The sequence below is a fragment of the Psammomys obesus genome, unplaced genomic scaffold, assembly GCF_907164565.1.
Source record: "Psammomys obesus unplaced genomic scaffold, mPsaObe1.curated_primary_1811, whole genome shotgun sequence".
Lineage (NCBI taxonomy): Eukaryota > Metazoa > Chordata > Mammalia > Rodentia > Muridae > Psammomys > Psammomys obesus.
Genome location: NW_026596131.1, coordinates 10,297,814 through 10,308,618, shown reverse-complemented (window position 1 = coordinate 10,308,618; position 10,805 = coordinate 10,297,814). Strand labels below are relative to the sequence as shown.

At 51.9% G+C, this 10,805-nt stretch overlaps 1 protein-coding gene across 1 annotated transcript; it reads right to left on the bottom strand.

Moving 5' to 3' along the window:
• Nucleotides 1–4,627: 4,627 nt before the first annotated feature.
• Nucleotides 4,628–9,217, bottom strand: Gpr142 (G protein-coupled receptor 142). Its single transcript, XM_055592503.1, has 4 exons — nt 8,304–9,217; nt 7,600–7,770; nt 6,678–6,839; nt 4,628–5,702 (listed from the first exon to the last, which is right to left on the bottom strand). The coding sequence occupies exons 2-4, from the start codon at nt 7,622–7,624 to the stop codon at nt 4,843–4,845; spliced, it is 1,047 nt and encodes a 348-aa protein (XP_055448478.1). The 5' UTR covers nt 7,625–7,770; nt 8,304–9,217; the 3' UTR covers nt 4,628–4,842.
• Between the last annotated feature and the right edge of the window lie 1,588 nt (nt 9,218–10,805).

Genomic DNA, 10,805 nt, shown 5'->3' with positions numbered 1-10,805 from the left:
GAAAAGAGCAGGGTCTCTGGGCTAGTGAACCCTAGTGTGAGGGCAGGATGTGACTTCAGTGAGGACCTAAAGACAGGGACAGCTGAACCCTTCCATTGACTAACTCCCTGCTGGCTGTGGGCCCTGAGGCAGTCAGTCACTTGGGTTCTTCTATAAAAGCCTGTTAGTTGAAAGGGCCTCTAGACCCTTTTGCCTGATGTGTCAGCCAGACAGTCCTGCAGCGCCCCCTGCTGGATGAGCTGTCAGGGGCATTGGGTAGCAGGACTCTGTAAATACAGAGTCCATGCTTTCCTCATGGAGGTTTCGGAACAGTCCTAAATGAGTGATTGGAATCCCAAGATACTCCTATGCCTAAGACTGTCCCACGGTCATTTCAGCACAGTATCCTGGACAGCTAGGGGTCTCAGTTCAGAAATTAGGACTGGCAATATAGCTCGGTGGCAGAGTGCTCGCCTGGCATGCTCCAGGCTCTGGATCTGAGGTTCAGTGGGAGTAGGATGTGTGTGGGTATTTGAGGGTGAACCAGCCCATGGACACTCACTTGGGGTATACTGTGGATTTGGGGCTGGCCTGGGCTACATGAGACTCTACCTCAAGTACAAGGCAAAAAAGTGCCAGCACCCTGATCCTGGACTTCAGAGCTGAGGGTCAATTCACTTCTGTTGTTCAAGCCTCAGCCTGTCAGTCTTAGAAAGCGAATGAGGCGGGTCCAGAAAGTCATTCTTCGGCCAGCTTCCAGTCAAACCAGCAAAAGCCACATAGAGACGTGGGAAGAACCAGGCAGTGGTGGTGCATGCCTTTAGTCCCAGGACTTTGTAGGCAGAGGCAGGTGGATCCCTGAGTTCCCAGCTAGCCTGGGCTACAGAATGAGTTCCGGGACAGTCAGGGCTACAAAAGAAAAACCTTGTCTCAAAACATCTCCCCTCAAAAAAAAAAAAAAAAAAAAAAAAAAAAAATTGGGAGGAAATGGGAGACCCTTGTCAACCATCCCCCAAAGCTAATAAAGCTAAATCTTCAGCAAAAGTGACTGATAGGTGGTCACTTGGAAGCCAGGACCACAAGGAAGGACCTCATGGATCCAATGTAGATTCCCATCAGTCAAAAGATATTTCAGCAGGTGTGTGGGTAGGTGGGTGGAGAGTGGGAAGGAAGGGGAAGGAAACAGACACGGAAGGGACTTTTTCTCTTCTAAAAGCCACTTGAGAGTTTATGGCTAAGGAAATGCTTAAAGGAAGGCATGGAGGCTCTCACAGTGATCTCGGCACCCAGGCAGCCTTGGCAGGAGGATCTCCCTAAGTTCGGATCATTCTGGACTACATAGTGAGGTCTGGCTTCAACCTCCCACCCAACCACCTCTCCAAAACTCTTAAGCCAGAGTGCACAAGGATACAAGAACAAATCATTTAGGATGGGGGGGGTGGTGGCTTTTTTTTCTACATAACCCAGGCTGGCCTCAAACTCACGATGTTCCTGCCTCAGCCTCTCAAGTACTCATTTACTGGTGTGTGCCAAAATGCCCAGCTAAGAGCAGATGCGTGATAGCATTTGCCATTTACATCTCAATGAAGCACTTAACAAAATTATAGCTCAGGATAGCCTCACGCTCCTTATGTAGTTGAGGATGACCTCGACCTCTGGATACTCCTGCCTCTATCTTTCCAGTGCTGAGATTACAGGCACGCCCCTTATCATTCACTCTACAAACGTGTTAGTGACCCAATGCATTTTCTCCTTTCCTTTCTTGTATTGGTGTGCAATCCTGTGTCGATTCCTGTGCACGTGTGTGGATGGTGTGTGGATGGTGTGTGGATGCACATGGAGGCTGAGGGCTGCGTTGGTCCCTTACTTGAGTCCAGAGCTCAGCCGTTCCGCTAGTCTAGCCAGGCAGCTTGCCCTGGGGATTTCCTCTTCCCATCTCCCTTGTGTTGAGATTACAGATGGCTGCCAGGTCTGCCCCGCCTCTTCTCTCAGGTGACCCAAACTCCTGTCCTCTCACTTGTGTGTCAGCACCTTACCCACTGAACCGTCTCCTAGTCCTCACGCTTTTCACTGATTTCTAGACAGGGCCTGGATATGCTACTTCCTGGACTCAAAGACTCCTTCTGCCTCAGCCTTGTAAGAGGCTGAGACCACCTGTGAGTCCAATGGTTTCTGGTGCCCGATGAGTTTTATTAGGACACCATGATACTAGGCCCCAAGACTGTTAAGCCCAGGATTGGAAAGATAGAGGCAGGACAAAGCATCCCTCAGGTGTTCTGCATGTCAGACCACCTGTCTCACGCTAGGTCCGAAGAGGCTTTCGGACTCCTGGACCAGCTTTGGGGCTGTGCACACGGCAGTTCACTGCCCTAGGCTCCCTGTTCCACAGTTAAGTGGTCACGGTACTTCAGTGTGCAGGCTGTTTGAAGACACAGATGTTGGGCTAAAGAGATGGCTCCGAGGTTAAGAGCACTGGCTATTCTTCCAAAGGTCCTTAGCTCAAATCCCAGCAACCACATGGTAGCTCACAACCACCCATAATGAGATCTGGTGCCCTCTTCTGTCAAGCAGGTGTACATGCAGGCAGAATACTGTCTACATAATAAATCAATCTTTAAAAAAGACAAGCAAACACAGATGTTACCCAGCCTGTGAGAACAAATGGGGTCATCTTTGCATAAACACCCAACTTCTGGTGGCTCACAGACCCCACCTGAGTTGATTTCTACCTGCCCTCAATAGCATTCCTCCAGCCATTTGGAGGAAGTTTCTGGGACAGTTGAGAACATTTGCCTTCTCTGGCCTCCCTGGGGATGGGACCACCTGGTATTTGGAAGAAGCATCCTATAGTTAGCCCAGCCCCCTGGGGGGGGGTTGTCATTGCTTGTCCCTAACCTTGGTCACTCTCTTGTAAGGTTTCAAAGGTTTCCCACAGGGGAGGAAGAAAATCAGTATTTCATTTGGCTCAATATCAAGGACAACTTTGGCTTTCTTCCCAGGGACTCCTTGTAGGGGGTGGACTAGTCTGAGCTGAGACAGACACCATCCGTTCCTCCTGGGGTTCCCTCTTCCCTGGTTGCCTGCACTTGCACCCCTCTACCCTAAGCAGAAAACAGAGCCCATGCATCTGCCCTGCCCTGCACACATCTGCCTGTGCACGCTGGAGACTCTGATGCTCAGTGCCCGCTGTGGCGGTATACACCTACCCCAGGCAGCTGGTGGCTCAGCTCCCAGATTCCCAGCCTTCTCTCTCTCCTCAGCATTACCTGTATCCCAGAAACAGACCTGGTAGCTCAGAACACACACACATCTACTCTAACAGGGCAGGGCCAGAAGGATCCCACCCCAAGCCCAAAGGCCTGGAGCAGCGGCCTAGCACACACTAGCACACCGGCTCTACACCAAGGCTAGAAGTCATCTCTCAGTTCGAGTCCTGGTGCCGATACGTGTTTGTGACACGCTTGGGAACGGTGGCTGAGGGGTAAAGATGACGACTGTCATCCTCCTTGTGGGTGTGGTCGAAGGCTCATGTCTGAGTGTCTTTCTCTCCAGACCAGTAAGAGAGGAAGGGGAGCTGAGCATTTATTCTGAACCAACTGTGTGCCTGGCTTACATCAGCTCTTTAGCTTGCATCATGCAGCTAGTGTGGATGGAGGTAGGTGGGGGCTCAGCTCCAGGCTCCTATTTAGGAGAGAGGTCAGCTCAGCCTGAATGGGAAGCAGAAAAGGGCCCAGCTGGCAGCTAATGTGTTTACTCAAGGCCTGCAGCAGGTGGACCGGCCATCTGCCGAGCTCTTCCCGCTGAGTCCCAGGTGGGGGTGGGAGTTGGGGTGGGGGTGGGGGTGAGGCAATGCCAATAAAAGGGGCCTCACAGGGGTCAGGGAGGGGGAAAGACTTTTCAACCCCATCGCTCAGTCACTCTGCCTCCCTCCCAATGCAAAAGAAATGTCTTCCTCCAAGGCTGGGGGAGGGGGGCAGTTGAAGATAACAGCAACACACACACACACACACACACACGGAACTCACGTGCACGTACGAACTAATTTTTAGTACCCTGGGCTGATGATGGCAAAGCAAGACTCATAGATACACTATGGGGCTGGTGCAAGGAGAAATTCAGAATCAAGTTAGAGTGTCTGAGACCAAAGGGACTGCTTCTCCCTGTCTGGGATAGGCCTTGGGACACCCAGTGTATATATGTTAAGACACCAGGACCTCTGTTCCCTAGCTAGGTACCTCCCATCACTCAGCCAAAATCATTGGCACCCTTAGCCCAGGAAAGGCCTTGAACCCCTTTCCAGCCTTACCAAAGAGAAGCCAAAGAGACTGCCAATTGAGGGAGCAGGAGGCAGGCCAGGTTCTCATGAATGTGCATCTGTCCATCTGTCCATCGTTCCATTCACGCATTCAGCTCATGTTAAGTTTGTGCAGGTGGATGGCCCTTTTCCAAGGGGTGCCTCGGCAGCTGTTATGATGTGTGGGCCAGTGGAGCCCCGTTTTTCCCCCAGAAAATGGGAACTGGGATGAAGCTAGCCTACAGAGTGACTTAAGTTTGTTTTCTTCCTTCTACCTGGAGTCCTCCAAAGGGGGAGGCCTTTTCCTCTTCCCCAGACTGCAAAATTGGCAAAGTTTTGATGGATACAATAGCAAAGATTTCACACGCCTTTAATCCCAACACTAGGGAGGTGGAGGCAGGTGGATCTCCAAGTTGGAGGCCAGCCTGGTCTACAGATCAGGTTGCAGGACAGCCAGGACTACCCAGGGAAAACCTGTCTCAGAAACCAAAACCAAACCAAAACAAATGCAAAGGCCTCTTTGCAGGTATCGCGGAGGCCCCTGGGATACTGAGCACGGCCCCCTTCCTCTACAGCTCTGCCCCTACAGACTTCAGCACAAGGTCCACTACTGTGCCCTTTGGCTGTGACTTTAAGGTACAAGACATGTGTGCTTCGTGGATGACCTGTCGGACCGTGGCTCTGAAAGTCTTGCTGATGCAGCAATAGAGGCCAAAGTTGACAGCTGTGTTGAGCATGGCCACCATGTTGGCTACATCCAAGGCCAGGTGGACCCTCCAGTCCCGGTGGACAGGGGCCACGTACAGGTGGTACAGCATGACTGAGATGCGTGGTGCCCAGAGGAGAGCGAAGAGGGAGGTGACCCCCAGGAGGATGGCTGAGCTCTTGCTCACCCCCGGCCGCAGCCCTCTCTGGCCCCTCTTCCGTAGCCGGAGGATGATGGCTGAATTGGTGACCAGGAAAACACTGCAGGGGATGAAGTAGGCGATGAGGCAGTGAGCCCACTTGAGGAGTTTGTCCATCATGCTGGGCGGGTCTGCATCCCTCCACACATCCAGCCACCAGTAGAATGGGATGCCCGTCAGCAGGGCAGTGCCAAGGATAGTGGCGATAGTGCGGTGGGTCCGGCCTGGGGACGAGGTGGCCCGATGGCGCAGGGGGCGGCACAGGGCGTTGTAGCGATCCACCGTGAGCAGGACTGCAATCCAGACCGAGGCATGATTGGCAGCAAACTCCAGGATGTTAGCTGTGCGCACCACAGCCTGGGGCACCTGTCGGCCCAGCAAGGCTCCCTGTAGGAGGAAGCCTACGAACACGATGATCAGTTGCGTGAGGATATCTGAAGCCGTGAGTGCCAGGAGGTAGTGGTAGGAGGGCTTCCTGGTCCTGGCAGCAAGGCGGGCCAAGGCCACTGCAGTCAGCAGGTTGACTGGTGGAGACCCATGTCAGGGAAGGGAGAGGTCAGAAGCATTAGAAGGGGCATTAGCAGTGGGGCTCCTCAAGATGTCTGCATGGTCCCTCCCACCTGACATTGCAAGGGACAGTGTGCCTTCTGTTTCTGGTTCCCTCTTTACTCCCTCCCACAGTACCGGAAACTACTGCAGTATATAGCCTTAGTCCAGTAGCCTTCTTTTTCACTTTGTATTTTGAGTCAGGGTCTCACTAAGTTGCCCAGGCTGGCCTACAATTCCGGGTAGTACAGGGTAGGCCCTGTAGTTCCTGTTTCTGCTTTCCTGGGTTCTGTCCCCTGTAACCACAAAACCAAATCAAACCAGAACAAAGGCTGCTTGGCTGAGCTGCTTAATCTGCTCAGCCTTGGCCATCACACCCAGGCCATGGACCACTGCGGCAACACTAGCTGGGCTCACCTAGGGGACACCCACAAGCTGCCTTTTTGGCTCAGGTCTTTCTCAGGTGTTCTATGCTCTTTAGAACAGAGGTGTCCTGGGATCCAGGTATAGGTTTATGTACTAGACTTAGGAAGTGACCTCAAACAACTCCACAAGGCCTTTCATTTTCTTTTTTCTTTCTTTTCTTTTCTTTTTTTTTTTTTTTTTTTTTTTTTGTGGCAGGGTTTCTCTGTGTAGCCTTGGCTGCCCTGGAACTCACTCTGTAGACTAGGCTGGCCTCAAACTCACAGAGATCCTACCTGCCTCTGCCTCCCGAGTGCCGGGATGAAAGAAGTGTGCCCCCACTACCCGGCCACATGGCCTTTCCTACATCAATGCATCCCTCCAACCCACACACCCCGGCCAATACTCAGGCTCCACTCTGCACAGTGGCCACACAGGGACATGGACAGTGCTTCCCAGATTCTTCGTGATCTTCAGAGAACTGGGACTGCTTGAAGGAGGGCCTCAGTTCTGGCCCAGCCTGAGGTCCCAGACCCTGGCTCCCCACTCACCAGGTAGCCCCAGGCTCAGTAGGACACTGTAATAAATGACAGGGATGATACCAGCCACACACGGCGACCTCTCTGGGCTCTGTGGCCAGTGGCCGTCCACATCATTGTATCTTAGGTCACTCCCATTGAATGCAGGCAGCATGGTCACTTGTGGCTGCCCAGCTAGGAAGGATGGAAAGGCGGAAAAACAAGTTACTTTTCACTGGGGCTTGATGGATAGCAGCCCCTGCTGACCCCAAGGCCCTTCTATTCATTCAGTACTGCTCGGGGCAGAGCCCTGGGACAGACCCAGACAAATGCAGTGGCTATCTCTATGGAACTGCACCCTTGCTGCCCCCGGGCTTCTCTCTTATCAGTGGCAGGACTACTTGGCCGTGGCGACTGCTCTCCCCCACATCGTCATCCCTGGCACCACGGAAACCGGCTACCCTGTGGTACTTGTGGACACAGGGTCTGGAGAGGGACTGGAGTGGCTGCTCCTTGTGCTGGATGACTCTGAGCCGGTGGGTGGTGGCTCCAGGCCACTGCTCAGCTCCATTTAACAGCCAGCTCCTCTCCCCAGAGACTGACTGGGGTCCCTTCCTTCCTAAGCCAAGAGCATCACTCTTCTACTGATGCTCAAATGACTGGGATTGTCTGATAAGGAAACCCAGTGCCGGAGTGAGGTGGTGCAGTTATCCAGCCGCTAGTGTGGAGCGAGGACCCCTACACACCTGCTTTGGCCTCTAGTTGCCTCAAGTGCACTTGAGGCTTTTTAGAATTTAACTTATGGCTTTTTCCTTTCCTGCTGAAGAGGAGAGGGGAAGCCTCCCTCCTACCTCCCAATCCCACCTTCTCACTATCAGCAGCATCACGCCCCCACCCCACACCCGTGCCCTGCCCTCTAACTTACTACCCCTTCTCCCATTTGAAAATGCTTTACCTGTCTCCGGTCCCTCAAGTCCCATAGTTCCGGGTCCTGGGCCCTAAGTCACCAGTAGCTTTTCCTTGCGGTCTGTAAAGCACCTTCCAACATAATCAGCTGTGTGTCCCTCACACACTGGCTCTCTGAGGGAGAGTTATCTGCTCCACGCTTCTCCCTCTAGCTCTGAGTCTGTTGGTACAGAGAGTGGGAGAGTGGGGTGGGGAAGGAGGAGTGGGGAGACAAGGGAAGGAAGGGGAGGGCCCCAGCATGAGTCTCTAGTGGTTCCAGTAGGAACAAAACAGGCTCTCCTACGGTACAGGACTGGCAGGGAATGTTTGCTGGGTAGAGGCTTTGGGTGAGAAAGGCTGTGGGCAAGGGTTTCCTGAAAGGTTTGTCTGTGCTTGTGGGGAAGGAGAGTAAGGTGAAAAGGCAGAAAGGCAGGCCCAGCTCTGGAAGGCTGCCTCGGGTGAAAGCATCTATGGCAAACTGGCCCACTGAGTGGGCACAGCCACACCCTGAAGTTGAGGCTCTTGGGGAAGGCTAAAGGATACAGGGGGCAGAGTCTGTGGTCACCCACATGATGAAAGACCCTTGCTTGCCAGAAAAGAGAACATTTGTGTCCAGAAACTGGGAGATTAGCACCAAGTCTCAGAGGAAGGCAGCTGCAGCCGGGGCTTAGGTCCCCAGAGACCTCTCAGGGGTTAAGTTCAAAGGATTCTCACCTGTAGAGGCCACATGGAAGGGTGGGATGAGTCCAGGCTACCCAGAGAAGGGGTGTGTTGAAACAGAGAAAGGCAGGAGGCCATGTGCTGTGCTACCCCCAGGAGAAGGCTGGTCAGGCTGCCGGCAGGCTGAAGACCACAGGACCCTGTTTTTTTTTTTCCTGGACGTGGTGCAGCCAAGCAGCTCTCAGGAACACTATTCTCTGGTAAATAAACACCAGCCGGTGCCAGCAACGCTCCGAAGAAGCTGGAATGTGTGGTGAGCAGCTCTCTGCAGCTGGGTGAGGAGTAACCAGGTCCGCCTACTGTGGGCATCAGGGCACAGAATCCAGGGGGACAGCGTGGGCTGCAGAACTGAGGTCTACCCTGGAGACACTTTCCATGGTTGTCTTAGTTACCTTTCTGCTGCAATGAGGACACACCCTGACCAAGGCAGCAATTAGAGAAGAAAGTACTTAAGCGGGACTGGCTCATAGTTTTAGAGGGTTAGTCCATGAACCTTATGGTAGGAAGCTGACAGGCATGGCGCCGAGAGCTTTACATTCTGATCTGCAGGCAGAGAGCGAGAGACCAAGCCTGGCCTGGGCTTTGGAAACCTCAAAGCCCACCCCCAGCGACACACCTTCTCCAACCAGGCCACACCTCCTAATCTGTTCAAACAGTTCCACTTGCTGGGGATCAAACTTGCAAACGTATGAGCCTAGGAGAGCCATGCTCATTCAAGCTACCATGGTGGTTTAGTTTCTGAAAATGTACCAGGAAGTGTGTCAGGGAATGACAGGCTTTTTCTGGCTCCCTAAGGTAGATCCCATGTCCAGGGCTGGTGCCAACCTACCTGAGCCCAAGACTCACTTGAATTTTCACAGCAGAAGCCTTGCTGCCTGCCCCCTGGTGGCCACCAGGGGTCCTGCAAGGTTCCTCCAGGCCCCTTGGCAAACCTATATCTGCTGCTCCAGGTGCTGAGTGCTATCTCCATTTCTACTGTATTTTATTTTTATTTTGAGGAATATAAACACTCTAAGGTAGCTTAAGGGCTCTTCAGACAGAGCCCAGTGTTCTCCATTACAGCTCTCCTGTGACCTATGTAGATAGCCAGAGCATCTGGATCAGGGGCAAGGCAAAGGCAGCAGAGAGGAGGGAAACTCCATTTGCTAAAGAGGACACCTTTTCATCTAAGCTGTGCCTTCAGCCAGCTTAGCCGCTCCAACCTCATCTTCACCCTTGGGTCCCTCCCTATGGAAGGGATCATTCTATACAAACATATATATGTCCTACTTTGGGGATGGTGGTGATGGCTTGATGCTCGTCTTGCAAAGGACACAAGTTCAATTCCCAGCATTCACATGGGAAAACCCAGCACTCATGTCTGGTGGCTCTCAACCTTCTATATAACTCCATCTCCAGAGGATCCAACACACTCTTTTGGTCTCCAAACACACACACACACACACACACACACACACACACACACACGTAAAAATTTAAAAATTAAAAATTGCTTTGGGAGGAACTGGAGAGACAGCTCAGCAGTTAAGAGCACTAGCTGCTCTTCAGGAAGACAGGGGTTCAATTCTCAGAACCCCCATGGCAGCTCACAAACCATCTGTAAACTACAATTCCAGGGGATCTGATGCACTCTTCTGGCCCTGTGGGTACTGCATGCTCACGGTACACAGACATATACATGCAGGCAAGACCCATACCTATAAAATGACAACAAAATATTTTTAAAAATTGCCTTGGAATCTTCATGGTGAATATGTGGCTTTCTAGACAGAAAAATTCTGTAATTCAGGAACATGTGGGTGTCAGGAACCTTCACACTCCACAGGAGAGGCCATGCTTATCAATAGCATTGAGCGCCACAAGACAAGAGCTGAGGTCTGCTGGATCCATAGCCACGGGGGCAGCATTGTCAACATTGTCACATAGGGGAATGGCAGTACCTGACTGGGCACAGGTGGTGGCAGAGGTAGGCCACCGAGTCATTATCAGGTACACAGATGGTACCTGTTCAGAGGTAAGTTGTAGTGAGAATTCTGAAATTTTGGTTTCTTTAAAAACAAAACAAAACAAAACAAAAAAACAAAAACACAGAACTATTATAAGAATATGCTTTTGTCTTAATCCCAGCTGTGGGATATGGGGCTGCTTCAGCGTGTCTGCAGCAGCTGACTGTGATTTGACTCATGCTCTGGCAGGGGCATGATTTTGCCAGCTGAAGATAGTTTCTGCAATTATGTGACATTTGGAATTCAGGGGACTTTTTAGAGGGTACATAAATGCTAGGGCCCTGAGAGGCGGACTTGTTGTTGGTCATGGTTTGTCAGAGTTTGTTTAAGTAGTCATGCAAAAAGAAGAAACAACAACAAGAAGAAAAGTAGATATCCTGACAGAGAACAGCAAATTTGCTCCAAAAAAACTTAATGTCCCTAATTAGCAGGAAGTTATCTAACGATGACTTTGCCCCCTTTCTAACTCCTGACTTTCTTCAGGGATCTC

Coding starts and splice junctions, on each gene's coding strand:
- Gpr142 (XM_055592503.1), bottom strand. CDS start 7,624: ATGGGACTTGAGGGACCGGAGACAG. Junction 6,840..7,599: donor ACTTGAGGGACCGGAGACAG/GTAAAGCATTTT, acceptor CATCCTTCCTAG/CTGGGCAGCCACAAGTGACC. Junction 5,703..6,677: donor ACTGAGCCTGGGGCTACCTG/GTGAGTGGGGAG, acceptor GGTCTCCACCAG/TCAACCTGCTGACTGCAGTG.